Source organism: Salminus brasiliensis, chromosome 2 (genome assembly GCF_030463535.1).
Source record: "Salminus brasiliensis chromosome 2, fSalBra1.hap2, whole genome shotgun sequence".
Lineage (NCBI taxonomy): Eukaryota > Metazoa > Chordata > Actinopteri > Characiformes > Bryconidae > Salminus > Salminus brasiliensis.
Genome location: NC_132879.1, coordinates 51,051,239 through 51,070,914, shown reverse-complemented (window position 1 = coordinate 51,070,914; position 19,676 = coordinate 51,051,239). Strand labels below are relative to the sequence as shown.

At 45.6% G+C, this 19,676-nt stretch overlaps 2 protein-coding genes across 2 annotated transcripts; one reads left to right on the top strand and one right to left on the bottom strand.

Moving 5' to 3' along the window:
• The first annotated feature begins 304 nt into the window (after positions 1-304).
• On the top strand, positions 305-9,682 carry il17ra1a (interleukin 17 receptor A1a). The gene is made up of 11 exons (XM_072673085.1): positions 305-498; positions 2,104-2,128; positions 2,216-2,362; positions 2,896-3,020; positions 3,105-3,231; positions 3,382-3,429; positions 4,903-5,054; positions 5,265-5,339; positions 5,830-5,899; positions 5,990-6,106; positions 6,605-9,682. The coding sequence occupies exons 1-11, from the start codon at positions 397-399 to the stop codon at positions 8,014-8,016; spliced, it is 2,400 nt and encodes a 799-aa protein (XP_072529186.1). The 5' UTR covers positions 305-396; the 3' UTR covers positions 8,017-9,682.
• A 6,984-nt stretch (positions 9,683-16,666) lies between these two features.
• Positions 16,667-17,996, bottom strand: tmem121b (transmembrane protein 121B). The gene has a single exon (XM_072673086.1). The coding sequence runs from the start codon at positions 17,956-17,958 to the stop codon at positions 16,747-16,749; it is 1,212 nt and encodes a 403-aa protein (XP_072529187.1). The 5' UTR covers positions 17,959-17,996; the 3' UTR covers positions 16,667-16,746.
• Between the last annotated feature and the right edge of the window lie 1,680 nt (positions 17,997-19,676).

Sequence of the window (19,676 nt, the reverse complement as noted above, 5' to 3'; positions counted from 1 at the left end):
AGAAATGGTGATCTTAAAAAAGTGCTGGAAATTACTTATCATAAATCATATTTAAGTGTCTTTCTTGTTGATGATCTGTTCACTTATTTTAACTTATTTCAACAGAGGAGTGCAAACATTGCACAGTGTGATTAACAGCTCATCAGCTCAGCTGACACACTTTTACAAAGCAGGTTCGTCATCGCCGTCATCTCCCGCCTGCGCTTCTTAGAAAAGGTAGGCAGTCTTTCCAGTAAAGGAAGGTGTTAACGTGCGAGTCGTGATTTGCATAAAGTCCAGGAAGTTTAGCTGGGTTCATTCCTCCTCGCAGTCCCGCTGCCCTGCTTCTCCAAAACATCGTGGAAACCATGAGATTAGTTTGAGCTTCGTGAAGTGCTGCTCTGTCATGTCAGGACCATGAGTCCAGTGAAGCTGGGAGCGATTTTGCTGGTCGTCTTTCTGTGTCAGAGCTCGAGTATCCGCGTGTTAAACGACTCCTCTCTGGGCTGTGCACTTCAGGTAGGTACACTAAGCTGGCCTTTCCTGAAACTCAGCTGGAGAAAAGGCTTAGATTTGTAATAATTATTATTTTGAAGTTATTTTGAAGATTTCAGGGTTTTTTTTTTTTTTGTAATCAAAGGCCTGTGGTGTGAAACCTGCCTCTTAAAGCCTTATAGGCTGTCATCTCCAATTCCACCTTAAATGGCACAGCTGTTACAGTCAGATGACTTCACTGGAGGCTGTTATTGTTGTACTATTTAAGGTGGACTGGCAAATTTGAATAGGAAGTCATCCTAATTTTTTTTATAAGATGAAAAAAAGTATTAATTTAGCTTATTAGTAAAAAAAAGTGTAATCGTACACCAGTTTATGTCTTGCTGTTGGCTTTCCAGCTGGAGGTGATTACAGTGTGTTACTACATTTTAATAAAGGCCTGGTTTGCTTCAGTTATATAAACTACAGACGCCTACAGTAGATTTGCAGGGTGTTTTCCAGCTACTTTTGGCCACTGTCCCTCAAAAACGTGTATCTCCATGTGAATCTGCCAGTTTTTCTTTACATTGTGTCAAAATGTCTCGATGGACCCCAAGAAATGCTCCAGAATTACTCGTAATAAAATCTTTTGACATTGAGTTCAATGGAAAATTAGGAAGGTTTTGCCTCCTCCTGTAAAGTTGCTCTTTTTGACTCAATCGTACAATCGTACCTATTGACTGTATGGTCAAAATGTGAACAACACTGGGGTAGAACTACCAACTGTCCCAAAGCAGGGTTGGGAAAGGATTCAACTGAAATTTGAAGTAGTCACTAGAGCATGATTCATCTGAAGGGGTTGGAAATGGGGAATGGTTTTCGAGCATCGTTTGAGGATGAGTTTATTGAGTTCTGGAAGAGCAGAATAAAGAGGTGATGCTGGGCTGCTGGGCTAAATATTATGCTTATTTTTTATTTGACTTCATTTGTAAACCTATATAACCTCAAATGTCCGAATACAGAAGTCTGGTACAGAAGTCCCATACCTATGCATTGCTGCGGCGTACATTTACATATTTATTATTGTCATTGAATAGTCAGTACTATCACTTATCGCATATGTATACCCATCAGCCATAACATTAGCATCACTAACCACTGACAAGAAGTGAAAAACTGAAACCATTGGCACAGCTCAATGCTGGGGGCTTGATACCCCTCTGTTCCCTTCATATCTTCATCTACGGGAGCATTTGTCAAGGGTCAGATTGTGATGGCTAGGCGACTGGGTCAGAGCGTTCCCAAAACATCAGGCAGGTCTTGTGGAGATTTTCTGGAAAGTGGGCACTACGACTCACTGATGCGACCCATGGACTCCCCACCTCACAACTTACAGGACCTAAAGGTTCTGCTGCTAACGTCTCTGTGACAGACACCAGAGGATGCCTTCAGAGGTCTTTTGTGGAGTCCATGCCTCGAAAGGTCTGATCTGTTGTGGCGGCACAAGGTGCACCTACTCAATATTAGGCAGGTGGTGCTAATGTTCTGGCTGATCGGGGTATGTGTATATGTTTGTGTAGAAGGAAAAGGGGAAAAGGAAAAATGGCTGCAAGTAAAAGTGGGACTTCTTTTTGTTCTTTTTTCCCCCAGGAAGTGGCGTGCAGTGCTGAGATCAGTAAGTATCTCTGTGGTCTTGTTTGGGTCAAGGTAATGAGAAGCTTGACTGTAACAGAGTTACTGAACAGTTCACTGCTTTCTTCAGATAACTGCTTCTATAAAGAATGGATGAAACAGCAGGATTACACTCCAAGCGCTCCAGTGGATCTGAGGACGCACTGGGACATCAAGGTGGACGAGAATGGAGACTTGGTGGCAGTAATTGTGGCTCAGTGGAAGGCCATGGATGATGGTAGGCAATTTAAGTGTGTTGACTTGGCTTGACTTGACACAGGAGGCCATAGCAGTAGTAACTGTCTCCACTGTCCCAGGAAGAAGGCTTTCTACTAGATTTTGGAGCATTGCTGTAAGAATTTGATTGCAGTCAGCAACAAGAGCTTTAGTGAGGTCAGGATGTTGGATGATGACCACCCTACCTCATCCAAAAAGTACTGGATGGAGAACCAACCATCATTCCAGAGAACACGAACAGTTCCACTGCTCCACAGCTCAATGCTGGGGGCTTTATACCCCTCTAGCCTGCGCCTGGCATTAGGCAGCATGGTGCCAACAGGTTCATGTTTATCTGCTCCAGAGAGTCCTATTCTATTGGCAGTACTTCTCCACATGGACTAGACAAGCTGTATATGTGAATTTGCACATCTGTGTCAGCAATGGGTGCAACTGAAATATTACATGGATATATGGACATTAATATATTATGGATAGATCTCTACTTTTGTAAGTGAGTGTGAGTCAATGTGTGTGTGTGTGTGTTTCTTTCAGGGAGCATTAGGTTTTTAAAGGGAGCTCAGCTTCAGGTGATGAAGTTAGACACAGGTGAACACTTGTGCATTCATTACATTCTTTCCAAGAAGCTTCCTGGTATGAGGAATCCCGCTGGTGAACAGGTGAGTGCTGAATTCGTAGCTGCTCTTCTCTTGAGAGCTAAGAATCGTGTCTTAATGCAGGCTGTGGTGTGTTTGTTTTCGAAGTGGGCTTTTATTGTGGACCGAATGGTGGTTGAACCTGGGTTCAATTACTCCGTGTCTGTCTCCAACCTCCCCAAGCCAAATTCAGGCTTCTCCAACTACGACATCCGAACATATGTTGTTGTCCCAGGTAAGTTAATGAGAGTAAACATTAACTGAGAATGCCTGACCACTGATAAATGTTTCACTGCCTATTGTGCGTTAGTACTGTGAGTACACACTGCAAATACGACAGAACAGACTTTTGTAATAATGTTTATATGTGTATCTATAACCACAGACTGCAGCCATCCTGTCATGATGAAGACCAAATTCTGCATTATTAGAGGTGAGAGAAGACAAGTGGAGGAGTTTTGTTTATCCTGACAAGAAAAAAAAACAAACACACAGGGCTCTATTTTAGCATTCTTGGGTGAGCCGCCAACCGTACAGCTTGATTTAGGGTGTGTCTGTGTGTCTTTGCTATCATAACAATGAAAAAGTCTCTTTATTAATCAGGGGTGTGGTTTGGTCATAACGTGCAACAAATTTCGAGACCACCATACCCATCGGCAAAGATCTATTTCCAAGCATGGTTGCTATTTAAACGGCGCATGAAAAATAGACAGTTGGCGGAGTATAAGATAGTAATGAGCATCTCGACATGCCTTGCACAGGGTGTAAGATGGGGCCCATAGAGTATCAGTCAAATGTTGTTGTTTTTTAATACACTGAATTACATTGAATGTACGTTTTTTTCTTAATTGAATTAAGGCCGGTGTATCTAAATGTTTGTAAAATATATTTTTTAAGACTAACTTTGCCAACTTTTTTTCCCCGCATTATTAAAAGCCGCAGCTACCATTTACCTTGTGTGAAGATTGGGCTAATAGAAATGATTGGTCATTGGTTTATTTAAAACCGCTGATTCTACAATAGAGTTTATCTTGGCATCAAGGCAAAGAGTACTAGCTATTTTCCAGGGCCTAAAACTGAAGATTTCTAGCACATTCCATTATATTCACTATATGGACAAAAGTACTGGGACACATAACCTTATCATTAAATTCAGGTATTTTACTCCGTCCTTTTGCCACTGGTGTATGAAATCAAGCACCTAGCCACACAGTCTGCCTTAACACACATTAGTAAAAGAATAGGTGGTTCTAAAGAGCTCCCCGAGTTCCAGCGTGGTTCTGTAGGATGTTTACGTTGCAACAAGAAGTCAAAAAATATTTCGCCATCAGCTGTGAGTGGTGTTATTGCAAACTGAAAGTGTTTAGGAACCTTAGCAACAAAGTGGCAGACCACATAACGTTACTGAGCATACTGCAGAAAAGTCACCAATGCTCTGCTGCACAATGACTGCAGAGTTCCAAACCTGCTGTTAGGGCTGCAGTAGGGGACCAACTCCATATAAATGCCCATGGGTTTGGAATGGGATGTCATAAAAAGCTCCTATAGGTGTACCAATACCAATATATGCACATATTTATTCAGTATTGTGATCTGTCCTCCTGTACATTACTTATTCCTTATTTTTTATAACTGCACTTTCATCTCCGGTTGGTTTTAAATACATATATATATATATATTTTTTACCTTTATTTAAATTATTGTAATTATTGTATTGTATAACTGTGCTGGATTGTGCAATTGGTACTGGCTGCTAAATTTCCTTCAGCATCAATAAAGTATCTATCTGTAGGTGTCCCAATACTTTTGTCCATACAGTGTATGTAGGTGTGTTCAAATGGCCTAATGGTTTTTGGCACACGTCCCTAGTCTGCATGCAAGTTTAATTTTCTCCCTGTACCACAGGATCCTTTTGGCAGCCCAACATTACCATGGAGCGCACAGGACCAGATGGCCGGACGCTGCTGGTTTCCTTCAACACAGAAGAGCTTTCTGAAACCTACGATGTCTTTGTGAAGTGTGGTGATGATAAACAGACAAAACGGATTCTTAATAAGGTGAGTTTCATTTTACCCTCTTTCTGTACTTCACAGAACTGTCATAGAAACACTGACCTAGAAAACAGATGAGGTGCGTAAGATCATATAAGAAAAGATTGAGGTTTCATAATTTTTATTATGGCTGATGAACGTTATTACAGAAACTCTGTACTTCACTGAAACGTCATTGAGCTTGAAGTGTTAAACGGCATGTTTTCTTCTGCACAGGACAACAGGTCATTCCTAAACATTACGTTTGACCTTGAGGCTTGGCCCCACACATGCTGCAAATTCAACGTCCAGGTGTGTTTCCATAAGAGTTGAGATGGCAAAATGTAGGTCCAGCTCAGCTGCCCAGGCAGTTGGAACAAAATCCTGGGGTGGATTTTTACTGTGTTTTCAGAACATCTCCAAAACATCAGCTAGGTCTTATGGGGGTTTTCTAGCAGGGACATGAGCACCTAAGACTCATTAAATCGATACATACAAGCTGCTAATGTCTTGGTGCAAGATTTTCAAGGTCTGTGCCTCAAATGGTGGCAGCACAGGGGGGAACCTACTCAGTATTGATACTAATGTTATGGCTGATCAGTGTATAATGGTGATATGCCACAAACAACATCTAAAATATCTGAGAAAGTAAAAATCCACCCCAGGAATTTTACTTTCTGGACCCAGATTTGTCGTTTGTGCATGATTATTGGTTGACAGACTGTGTACAAGCAATTCTACACATGCTAACATGATGATTGATGGTGCTAAAACTCCATTTTGGAAATGTCTGCTTATTTAGATCCAGCCCTTCTTCAGTAAGTGTAGAAACGACTGCACCAGAAAGAACCGGGGTTTCGACATATGTCTAGGTATGTGCTCTGCATGTCCCGATTTAGTATATGTGTGAATGGACAGCTGTGTTCCCTATGCATAACGTTTGTGTTAATGTTCTCCAACAGGAGCAGATGAACCTCCAAAAGAGTCTAAGATCTGGCTGATTTTTGCTGGACTCTTTCTTCTGATCTGTGGTCTTATTGTTTGTGCTGCTTGCTTGCACCACAGGAAGCAGCGAAAGGGTAAGCAGTCCTACATTTTATGCTGCCTGAGACATTTCTGCTTTCGCTTGGTTTCTTTTAGTCTAGTTTCTTCTTCTACATGTCACTATATTGTAGCAGCAGTAAAAAAAAAAAAGTCGTTAGCACGACTGACAGGCGTCTGTCAAGGAGTTTTTGAAGGCGCTATTTTGACAAGGACCAAATTATGAGGGCTAGACAAGTTGGTCACAACATCTCCAAAACATCAGGCAGGTCTAAGTCATGAGCACCCGAGACTTGATCCACCATTGAATCGATCCATGGAGGCCCCACCTTACAACATACAAGCTGCTAATGTCTTGGTGCAAGATTTTCAAGGTCCATGCCTCAAATGGTGGCAGCACAGAGGGGGGACTTACTCAGGATTAGGCAGGTGGTACTAAAGTTATGGCTGATCAGTGTATGATGGTGATATGCCACAAACAACATCTAAAATATCTGAGATTTTTTAAATATCTGAGCCATTGCATTTCTTTCCAGAATGGTCCCGAAAACATTCACCCAGTACGCCCGCATGTGACGCCAACCTTCCGGTTAAAGCTCACGAGCATTCAGTGCTGATCGTCTACTCTAGAGACCACCCTAAATACACTGACGTAGTACTGAAGCTATGTGCCTTCTTGAGGGCCAAATGTGGCATAGAGGTCTACCTGGACCTACTGGACACGACCTCCATCGGCGTCATGGGCCGCCTGCAATGGACTGAACAGCAGAAGCGTCTCATAGAACAAACCTCCAACAAGGTGCTGGTCCTTTGCTCTCGAGGAGTGCAGGCAAAGTGGGGAGCCATGTGCGGAGGACCCCGAGTTCACTTACGGGAAGATGTCCATTCGCCAGTGGGAGACATGCTGACCCTCGCCCTGCAGCTCATCACGCCCGACATGCAGCACCCCGCGTCTTTCGGCAAGTACTTGGTGGCATATTTTGAGGATATAAGTGGGGAGCAAGACGTACCGTCCATGTTTGAAGTGGCAGTTAAGTACAAGCTGATGAAGCACTTTGAAGAGCTCTACTTCCGGATCCTGGATCTGGAGAAATATCAGCGAGGGAAGATCCATACAATCGAGGGCATTGGCATCGACGAGTATTTCAGCTGCCCCTCAGGCAAAGCCTTGAGGGATGCAGTAGAGGTATTCCAAGCCTACCAATTGGAGAATCCAGACTGGTTTGAGAAGGAGTGCCTAGACAGTGAAGACGAGGACCTGGCAGCAGAGAGCAGCCTTTTTCTTGACCAGAATGCCCCACCGATTCTTACATGTGAGCCTGTGCTCAACAGTGGTCCCCCTGTCTTTGAGCATGGGGTGGAGATACACCACGTGGACCAGACGGAAAATGTGTGGACTTCTGAAATACCCCATCTGAACCTGGATTTTATAGAACCTTCTGTGCTGGGTGTCCAACCAGTGCACAGCCAGGTATATTCCCTCTATCCATCTGTGGAACCGCCACCTGGCATACACGCATCTGGTGTGTACCCTGCTATTCTAGATAGTCAAGCCTGCCTCTTGGCTGAACCTGCACTACCGGAGCTTTTACCGCTAAACAGGAACGAAGTGTTTGTGAAAGGTGAGCCTCCAGCAAAGGACTTTTCTGCAGAAGAGGTGGATGCCCTCCAGCAACTGCAGCTCTCCCTGGCATCTCTCCAGATGCTAGCTCCTCCACCCTCAATGGATGATCACAACCAGCCAGAGGAGAGAGACGAGAACGAGATGGAAGAGGCCTCGGGAAAGAGACAATCCAGATGGTCTGATCAAGGATATAGTTCCAGGGACTCGAATGTACGGGAAGAGCCTCCACCATCCTCTCTTGCTGATCTGGCAAAGCTACAGGAAGTTCTCTACCTGAACAGTCCAATCTCTTCTGGCTTCTGCACAGAGACAACAGGAAGCTGATGTTCTTTTGATTTCTAAGCTGGAAACAACAGATGATTTTACAGTGTAGACAGCTTGTTTCTGGACCCTGATGGCCCAGACACTTTCTTTTGTCCATACCTTTTGGAAGTTGGGTTGAAGCAAACATCTGGGCCTTGTGGACCCTGCAGTTTTGAGAATCACCAGTCTATACCAGGTATAAACACTCAGGACCTTTTTTTTAAAAGAATAGCTTCCACAGCATTTAATGGGCTTGCTTTTGTGGAAAATATGCCAAGTTGATTGTAGTGAAGAAACGGTTTACAATGAAATTTGTAATATACTGTCCTATGTACACTGTATGGGCAAAAGTATTGGGACACCTGTTTATTCATTGTTTCTTCAGAAATCAAGGTTGTTGTTGTTGTTTTTTTAAGTTTTTTTGGAATAACTTTCTCCACTGTCCAGGGCAGAAGGCTTTCTACTATATTTTGAAACATTGCTGTGAGGCTTTGATTGCATTCAGCAACAAGAGCCTTAGTGAGGTCGGGATGTTGGATGAGCCCCAACACCTTCCAAAGCTATTGGATGGAGCATCGCCATTCAGAGAACACAGTTCCACTGCTCCACAGCTTAATGTTGGGGGGCTTTATACTCCTCCAGCCCATGCCTGGCATTAGGCACGTGGTACCAAGGTTCATGTTTATCTAGTCCTATTCCATTGGCAGTACTCCTCTACAGGGACTAGGCAAGCTGTTAGTGTGTAAAGGTAAAGGTAAAGGTGCACGTATTTGTCACTGTATAGTGTACACTGTACAGCGAAATGTGTCCTCCGCATTTAACCCATCTGGTAGTGAACATACACTCACACACACACACACACGTGTTAGGGGCAGTGAGTACACACACACACCCAGAGCGGTGGGCAGCCAACTCCAGCGCCTGGGGAGCAGAGAGGGTAAAGGGCCTTGCTCAAGGGCCCAACAGCATGTGCATGTGCATGTGCACATCTGTTACTGAGTGATTTTTCATAGTTTTCACAGAATGGTGTAGACTTTCCTGTCCCATAATGTTACTCTACTAAATGCAGGCTTTCTGACTAATGCTTTTAGCTACCATTAATGTTTATTATCAAAAATTGAAGTATTATTCATTATTCCAGAGTCATCAAAGCATCAAGACATGTTCTTGGAACGCAGGTTCTACTTATAAACTGTAGATTGTCCATTATAGCAGTCTCTTACATCAAACATACACATATAGCCATTTGTTTTGGCTATATAGGTACAGCACAACGTTTATTTTGGGTACCTCAGAGAACATACAGGTTTTAATTTACAGAACATTGTCATTTCTGCTGTATTGTACTATATCATAACCTTTTCTAATTAAAGTGGGTCTTACTTTGTCTAGTTCGCCTGGTTCGATTCATGTATGTTTAGAAGAATAAAGTATCCATTACATGGATCTGTATGTATTACTGTAATAGTACATTCCTAATCAGCCAACTCAAACACAAGCACTCTTTGGTTGTCGTCATGTGCTCTTTACTGGAATTCACTGTAGATATCTGCAAAGAAAAGGGTTACACTTCTCAAGTCACAAATTCCAGGTTCAATATTCCATTGGAAGAAGATGTCAGGATTTGTATAGTGCAAAAAATGTCCCGTAAAAACAAAATGTAAATAAAGTGTGTGTTGTTTCCAGCCCTTGTGGCAGAGTCTTCTGTAAAACATCTGAAGGTGTATGCATTGCACATAGAAATAGCAATCAAATCTGCATGGACATTTCATGTGACCGCATTTAAACTTCTGATATAGATGTTATTAAACAGCTTCATATTTTCATAGCATTTTAAACATGTTCATATTGCACGGTGAGGCACAAAAAATTTCATTTTTGATAATGCACTTTCGGCCTGCATATTTTACTCCCCACCCTCCCCTTCTCTAATCTGAAAGTGTGAATGATTACAGAGTTAAGATGCACAGTCGTTTCTGATCGTGGTCTGATAATCTGATCATCAAATTCTGTATCATCATCACTGAAGAACACAACTTCATCTTTCTAAAATGACCAGAAAAACACTGTTCTTTAATTCAAGCACAATTCAAGGCCATTTCTACCCAGATAACACGTCCAGCTGGGAACCAGAAAATGTTGTGCATGGGTTCCAAGTCGGCCCCACATGTGGATGCCCACCAGGGTCTCACCAGTGCCAGTGATTGGACCAGGACGGGTTACATTTGGGCCCCATATGGGTTGTACACTGCACATGGGGCCTAGATGGGACTCTCAAATGGGTCCCAGTAACAACACATGTACAAACCCACTCAGATCCCATGCCCACCTGGAACCCACCCATGTGATCCCCACACAAGCATGTTGGCTGGGTATCGGTTCGTTAGCCATAATATTTTTTATGCAAAATAAGGGGAGATGGTCTCGTTAAATTGGGTACAAAAATAAATAAATGAACTCTACAAAAATATGGAGTTACAAAGTTTCGATATGACAGCGATGATTAAGTTACCACACATTAGCTGGAACTGTACTAGCCAGGCAAGCGTTCAAAGCACCTTGTTTTTGCAGGACTGTCTGTTTGATCCGTGTGACTGCGTAAAACCAAGAAGAGTTACAAAACAAGGGGTTTTCCATTTGAGCGAGATTTGCTTACACTTCTTTCCTTAGCCCGACCTGCTTCCTGTGAGTGACCTAGCTTAAGCATTGACTCTGCTGACTATCCTGAATTCTGATCTAGATACAGGATGTTTTGCATGCACAGGCAAAGTTACATGGCAACCATTCACTCACATTCCATTGATCTCCTCTCTGAACCTGTTTACACCTTCACTCACTTCATGGGAATAGTATCAGGACTGTATCCTGATAAGACTCTAACAACATGCCGCATTTATAGTCGGCAGTCAAATTGTGTGCAATTGTTGCAGGTGGTTTGGTGGAACTGGGAGGGGTTTTGGTTGAGGAATGAGTCTCGGAGATATGGATGCGTTTACACTGCTGTAACATGTGACTTCATGTTATCAGATTTGTATCTGTTGTCAATTGCAGTTTTACGTAGCTCGGCCTTTTTCAGATCTAATCCTGATACTCAAGACACATTAAGTGACCAGGTGTAAACGGGCCTAAGCTACACAACCATGGTAGCTTTATTAGGCTTTGTCTGTTGAAATGATGGAAGAAAAAAAAAGCACAGGAAAGAGAAGACAAATACATTGGCTCCTGACTTGGGGGGAAAAAATGAGCAGTAGGATCATGTATAGAGAGGTAGCCTAGTTCTGGGTCGAGACGGATGAGATGCCACTGCTGTAACGCAGCCCGTCGAGGCCGCTGTTAGAAGAGCGTCAGTTCAAAAAGATGGATTGCATCTTTTCTCGTAGGTAGTGCTATTCACAAAGTATCCGTGCTAATCGCTAACAGTATCGGCAATCATCACAAGCCCGTATCATACACCTTAAAGCAGTTTTTCATTCTCAAGTACCACCCTTCACGTTCCATTCACATCTGAACACAGTAAACAATACATAACGGTCACTATCTGAAAGATACACGAGTCTAGCAGGGCACAAGGTCTATTTACACCTTTTAGAAGTGCATCCACAGACAATGTGTCTGACAGGGCAATGCCTGGGAGACGTCACCTCACATTTAGTAGATAATGTCTGTTGATATCCATAATATGTGTGACATTTTCAACATACTGTGACATGCAAATATTTGGGCACCCCCTGGCCGAAGTGTTTGTTACTGTGAATAGGTGGTCTAAGTGAATAGAAAATGAGCTGATCTCCAAAAGGCAGAAGAAAGGTAAAAGATGAAATATTCTTCTTATTATTAGAATATTATTAATTATCACTCATGCCAAAGTTTTTATATGTATGAGTAGTTCTTCTTCTGTCATTGCTTGCAAGTTTAATCTTGTTTATTAAAGTTTCTGATTGCACAGGGTCAGGGTGTCCCATCATAAAAAGGCACTAAAACATACCTTTAATCTATAAATCCTTAAATAATCATTTAAAAATAATATATTATATGCAAATATAATAATGTAATTATCTGTCTTAAATGATAGGTAATTTTGTAGGATATTAAGTTTATTTTTAGGCCATGTTGGTTTAGTTGACTTATTGTAATGCTGAAAATCTACAGTTTTTACTGTTTTTATTGTTTACTTTTGGATGTTTTTTCATGCATGTTGATGGATTTTCAAACACGTTTTGGCTGGAAACCACTGTAGCGACCTGGCAACCCTGTCACACAGCAATGAGCTCTCAAACCAATCACTATCTCATCTAATTCAGTTCCCTATAATAGTTCTCCATAATAGTTCATCTGGATTTGCACATGTTGGACATGATTGAAAAGGGCCTGGTTTTGAACACAGCTTCTGACTCCTCAAATCTTCCAACAATCAGCAGCCATGGCCTCCACTAAGCAGCTGTCTAACACTGAACATTGAAATAATTAAGGCCCAAAAAGCACACAAAGGCTATAAGGTGTCATTAGGTAGCTATTACCTATTACTAGGTTTGTAATGTAGGCTAATTAAGGATCAAACTCAAGGTGAGGTCTGGAAGACCAAGAAAACTTTCCAAAAGAGAGCTGTTTACAGCATTGCCTGAAGGCAAATCAATATCCCTGTTTGACTGCAAAAAATCTTCAAGGAGATTTAGCAGACTCTGGAGTGGTGGTGCACTGTTCTACTGTGCAGTGACCCCTCATGAATGAGCCACAGGGCAACACATTCAGCAGGAATTTCGTGAAAGGCCCACCTCTCCATCTGTTAAGCAGGGAGATGTACAGATCATGCTTGGGGTTTGTGTTGCAGCCAGTGACACGGGGAACATTTCACTGGTAGAAGGGAGAATGAATTCAATAGACGGCATTGCTGGAGGGCAAAAGCACTTTAGAAACATCCAATTCTGTTTGTTTCGTTAGTCATCTTCAACTATTTTAAGGAATGTGATCCCCTCAGAATATTACACATTTTTCATCCATATAGAAATATCAGCAAATTCTGGAAGCACACATCACACCATCTGTTAAACAAGCTGGCTTCTACAGCAAGATAATGATCCTAAACACACTTCATAATTCACAATGGACATGCAAGCTGAATGTTTTGACATGGCCCTCACAGTCCCCTGATCTAAGCATCATTTAAAAAATGAGGGGTCTCAGGGGTCTAATGCGCAACCACTTTGGCCCAGGGGTAGCAAGTTTGAATCCTGACCCATGCCTCTTTGCCATCAGCAGCCAGAGTCTGGGAGAGCACAATTGGCCTTGCTCTCTGGGTGGTAAAGCAGTCTTGACTCCTTAACCACATTGGCAGCGGTTTCGAAAAGAGGCAGTGGCTTTGAATGCATTGGAGGAGATGTGTCAAGTCCATATCCTCCTAGTGGTGGGAACATTGCTAGTGCTAGGGGGAGCTACGAACGGCTAACTGGCGGTTACAAAACTGGGAGAAAAGAAAGGAGCATTTGTGAATAGGCCTCAAAACGGAAGTGCATGCCCAACTGACCATGCATTTTATTTGTTTTGTTTTGAAAGACTTATCCTTCTTAAAATATAAAAGAAATGTGCCAGCTTTAACTGTCTTCCTTCCAGAAACCAAGTCATCTTTTACTGATCTAGCTATTCACAATAACAAATATTTGACCAGAGGGGCCCAAACCTTTGCATGCCACTGTAGGCCTAGAAAATAAAGCACTAGCTTGACCAAACAGCACTGTCTGTAACATCCCATTAATTATACTTTCACATTATAAATTAAAGTGCCTTACAATACATGTGCAATCAAACATAACAAAACTGCAAGTCACACGTAGCACTATGATGAGCAAAAGTTCATGACCACAGCCGTGAACGTGTACTGGCGAGACTGTAGGAAGATGGAGACTGGGGGCAGGATGGAGTAGTGGTTGGGGGACTATATAGGGGGTGGGGGTCAGTGGCAGCACTTTACAAAAGAAGCAAATGCCAGACTGAGGTCACATCCATTGTGCATGCTGTTTTCCTCCTCCACTGTCTGGATAGCTCTGTTTTCAGCTAATTTGCTAGGATCACTGGTTTTGCTAGTATGGACCACGCCCAGAGGGAGCTGGAGCGGGGAGGCGAGGCGAGGCCAGGCGAGGCAAACTCTAAAGGCTTTTGGGATGGAGTTCAGGGCAGCTTCGAGGTAGATGTGTGAAGCTGAGATCCCCCTACACACCCCACCCCCCAAATCCAAACTGAGGATGATGTGGAGAAGAAGGAAAGAGACTGAGTGGTGGTGGGTGAGAAGTTGTTCGTCATGAGGGAGGAGGAGTTTGGGGCGTGGTCCTTCCCCCAAATTTGAGTTATGACATGTCATAATTGCACTAATGGTAAAACCATACACTGGCTGTCAGACCATGCAGCTGAAGTGAAAGGCCTAGCCTTGTTCGATGGCATTTCACCGGCCTAGCATGCCCAGTGTTTAAATCCGAGGGGGGCTGGGGGTCGTTTTGCGTCCATATTTAAGATTTTAGCGTCCGCCTGCTTGTCTTCAGAAAACAGCTCTGCGGACACTAAAGCAGGGCATTCACACTGTCCCAGCAGTACCACAGCAATCGCGTGTCACAGATTTAGAAGTGACCTAATTGCTCAAACAAATCTTATCTTAGATAAACTTTAATTAGCGCCTGCCTCTTCTTTCAGACGTCGTTACTCTCTGCTATTTGCGTACGCTGCTCTAGGGTTGGGTGGGCAGAACAGTGGGTGAATGCAGAGGAGGGTGGGTTTGGATACAGAAGGCTTCAAAATGTAGGGCATATGTGTCTAACTCCAGGCCTGGTGAACCATAGCACAGCTGTCTTGTAGCTCATTAAACCCACCAGGTCAACTCGTCAGCTAATTGGTAAAGCCTTCTTGAGCTGAACTTGTTTCGTAGACCGGGATTAGCCTTAGTCTTGGACTAAATTGCAAGACCAATATATACAAATGGCAAATGTCTGCATCTTTAAATGACTCACTAAGCTCAGTCAGTCAGAGTGGTTTGGTGTGAATGCTCTATTCTAGAGAAACTTACATTTCACTGCATACAATTGGAGAGGGGGGGGGGGGTAATCCCTCTAAAAGCTCCCTGACAGAAAGCTATTGCATAAAATATTATGTTATGAATACGTTAGTGTCAGCCTCAGACACTCCACCAATAGCTTTTTGCACACAGCACTGGCAAGATTTAGTGTTCCACTGCTCCACAGCTCAACGCCGGAGGGCCTTTACACCCCTCTAGCCCATGCCTCGCATTAGACATGGTGGCAATAGGTCCCATACCATCTACTCCAGAGTCCTAATCCACTGACAATACTTCTTTACAGGGGCTAGACAAGTTGTATGTGATGTGTGCTCCTAGTCATGGTGGGTCTGGAGCCTACCTGGAACCAGTCCTCCCAGGCAGGGTACCAGGCACGCCTACTTGGCTGGGCACTAGTCTATCACAGGATACCACACACACCTAGGGGCAATTTAGCCCAGCCAATTCACCTACCATGTGGTTTGGGGAGATGGGAGGAAATCAGAGCATCTGGAGGGAGTCCACACTGACATACGGAGAACACACCTCCACAAGTCCTCACAGGCAATGACAGGAGCAGGTAAGGCCCCTGGAGCTGTGTGCCACTGTGCCACCTGTCTTGTAAATGACACTGGTAGCAGAGCGGTACATGAAGGAAGCTGCCCGGCAGATTCTTATTTCTATACCACCATCAACAACATCAACACCATCAACCCAGAAGACAAATGTAGCTTCACTGGTGGTTCGGGGCTTTAAATAAATTGGCAGTTTTTGCTATATTTGTATTGCAGACATAGAAAACCCTGGTTCCAGTCACCACCACTGTAAAGAAATCGGACTCAGTAAGTTTCTCTAAAAATGAACCGCCAAACCACTCCGAACGACACTGCTTTAGGGCAGAGCACACAAGCCACAAAGACACTAACGTTGCCTTAAAAGCAGCATTATGTAGCATTTTTATCTTAAAATAGCAGCTTCAGATGCTTCATCATGCTGATGCTCCATTGGCTGTATCAGGTTTCTTTGCTACTCCAGGCTCAGGACGCTGTCTATTGCACATATGTAACCTTGGTGGAGCTGCACGAGACTTCTGCGTAACTGCGTAACGCAGCATATCCCGAATCGTATTTGTGTACATTTCCATAATATTACTCTACCGCCTCTGTCCACATGCTGCGTTCACGTCAGATGGCGGTTCTGCATCTCCCAGCGTGTTGGAAAAAGCAAGTGTAAAGCGTGTCCTTCAGGGGGTGCTCAAAGCCTGATTTGCTGCCTTACTGTGAGTTATAGTGATATACACTTCCCGGCTGTAGGGGGAGCCCAAGAGCAAAAAAGGCCAATTCTCACTTAATTCTGCCAGAGCGAACGAGGAGTGTAGGTTCTCCTAACAAGCGCAGGTTCTCCACCACGGTTCTGATGGTCTCCTCAGCGCACTCTGGTCTCTAGAGGAAAAACAGAGCTCAAAACCGATCTCTGCAGAGCTGTGACCCTCCAAGCCCCGAGTCTGACCCCTCAGATGTAGGTGGTGGTAAGGTAGGTAAGGGGGGGGGTGAAATGTATGGAATGGGCGGGGTTATGAGAGATGGGGGCGGGGCTGTTCTTCATTGGCACCGCGTGTCGTTTGGTTTTAGCACCTGTCGGAGCCGCTGGAGCACGACGTCGTCCATAAGGCTGCTGATGTCCCGCGACCTCCGGAGAAGAGTTCTCGACCCCCTCTACGGCTGCGTGCTGACGGCCAGCGTGTTGACGTAGCCGTGCGGGCCCATGTCGTTCTCCGAGACGCAGTGCGAGACCTGCGCCGCGTGGCCCGCCATCCGGCGCGCGCTGCGCGCGTTCACGCACTGTTCGACGAGCTCGAGGCACGCGCAGCACAGGAAGAAGGCGTTCTTGAAGAGGAAGAGCGAGGCCGGCGCGCGGTACAGCAGCACGAGCACGCACCGGATGGCCAGCAGCGGCGCGTTGACCAGCGCGCCCGTCAGGAAGCGAGCCCACGCCCAGCGGCAGCGCGCGCGCGACGCCGTGAGCTCGTAGAGCCACACGACGGGCGCGGCCAGTGCCACCACATGCGCCGACACCACCGCGTACCTGAGGTAGCGCGCGTCGGTGGGCAGCGTGCCGCGCACGAGCGCCTCCACGAGCTCGAAGCTGTCCAGAACGTCCATGCACGTGGCCGTGAAGCAGCCGCGCGAGTGGTGGCGCGTGGCTCCGTTCGGGTCCTCCGCCACCGAGTTGATGAGGCAGAAGAGCAGCGGCGCCGCGAGCAGCACGGCCAGCTCGAAGCCCGTGACGCCGAGCGGCACGCGCTGCGCGACCAGCTCCAGGATGGACGTCTCGAGGATCAGCACGACCTTGGGCGCGCAGGCGATCACGTAGATAAGCCAGGCCAGGTAGGCGAAGGCGAACTCGCCCAGGCGGCAGCCGAAGAGGGAGCCCTTCTGGCGGAAGCCGCACGCGCGCTCGCGCTTGCTGCGGCTGTTCTTGGCGAAGAAGATGGCCCAGCCGGAGAGCACCACGAGGTCCGTGGCGATCCACGAGCACCAGTACAGGTCGGTGAAGGCGATGAGGTAGAAGTCGAGCACGGCGCCCTGCGCGGCCAGCACCACGAAGCACAGCGCCTTGTACAGCAGATTCCGGCGCGAGCTCGGCACGAACAGGGGGCCGGCGGACGGCGCGAACTCGCCCGAGGACGTCATGGTGCGCGAGGCGGCCGAGTTGGCGGTGGCGGAGGCGGCGACGGATGCTGAGGGGACCAGCGGCTGCGTGCTGCCGCCCTCCGGGTTGACGCTGCCCGTGCTCGTCTGCGTGGGCCTGCGGAGGAAGAGCTGCCCGTGCTCCGGCGCCGAGGACGCGGGCGAGTCCGGATACACGGCCGCTTCGGCTCGGGGACAGCTGGCCGCGGGATTGTCTTTGCCGATTTGCGCGATCATTGTAGCCGCGCCTCGCTCGCTTGTTTTGTCTGCGGCCGCGTGCTGACAGGCGCTAAGTGGAGGGAGGGGGCGCGCGGGAGGCTGAGAGGAGGAGGAGGAGGAGGAGGAGGAGGAGGGTGGGGGGCTAAATCCCGACATGGAGCACATTGGAATGGAGTGGGAGACGATAAATGACATGCCTGCGCGTGCAGACTCACAAATAAACAACAACAACAACAGCAGCAGCAGCAAAACAACGCGCGTGCTCTTCAGCATCTCCTGAAATGGAGCATTTACACTCATGCACCCTTTTACTCAGCTGACCCCCAAGGGGAACCCCACCAAAAACATCAACACTGTCAAATAAATTCAATTCCTTCATAGTCATTATACATACACATGTGGACCACCCTACAAAATCCTTCTTACGCCCCAGCTTAAGAAAGCCAGGGTCCGTGCACAGCGTCAGCCATGCTACAGCCCCCCCCCCCCCCCCCCGAGCAGAAAAGGTTAAGGGCCTAAACCCTTAATCTTGTTTATTATTCAGTTAATAATCATAACCTTATTCTTTATTAACTACCGCTACCTCAGTGGCTAATGATTACTGGCTCCAATGATGGTAATATGTAAGTTATGTGTTTATGAGAGCGGTGGGCTACCACATGCAGACCCTTTTAAGGCGATTTTAAGGGGTTATGGGTTTGCTAGTTGTTTGCAGAGGAGACACTGATACGGAAAGGAAGTGAAGATGTACTGAGACAAACCAAGAACCAGGTCCCTATAGACGCTATAGGGGCAAGGGATACCTGTGTGTTCTGCCTGCAGGTACCGTCCCATGGCTGGTCTTAGAATGGCAGCATTTTGCCATACATTGTTCTACCAATGAATTCCTGATGTATTTTCCTTTAGAGGGATTAAGAGAGCACTCGGAGACTCAGCTGACTGATAGTATTGATTAATAGCTTTTATTTTATTATTTTTTAACCCACTCACTGTTGATGTAGCCAAGTCAGATGACATTGTAGAGGTGGGTAAACCATTCACCCTGTAGGTGAAGGTCTTATAGGCCTACATGTGCACATGTGACAGTCAGATACTCAGCCAGTATCCATATACTGAAATTAGAGGTCTGCATAAGCAGAGGTTTCCTTACCTTATCAGTGAGCGGGATCAAATTTGCAGCCAGCGTTGCGGCCTTTTTAAAACAGGTGGCCATCTGAAGTTAGGAGCTTAGCCTTTTATAAGCTTTCATATTAATGGCTGCTCGCTAAAGTGGGCAGAGAGGCCGCAGGTGTGCTGCAGACAAAAAATAATATATAAATAATGAAGCAATGCAACCTCCACTAGAACCTGCTTATGCACTAAACTACACATTTGCCGATTACATTTTTGGCATGAGCTCAGCAGGAGGGAGGAACCCATGGACGAGAAAACATCAAAGGAGTAGGTGAGGAGAAGGATGATGCCCAATATCTACCTAATTGAGGTCAATGGGTGCTGATGAGCGCTGATGCTCACATTCTCATCATAGGCTCTTTCAACCGTGGACAGGGGTCAGCATGGGCACTCAACCGGTTTGTGCCCACGCAGCCCCAGCTCCCAGTGCCTGTGTATGTGTATACACTCACAGAGCATTATATTATGAAGACCTGTACGCCTGCTCTGAAATAATGCAATTATCAATCGTCAGCCAATCGTGTAGCAGCTTAGAGTTGCAGTTTGATGCAGATCCTGCAGAT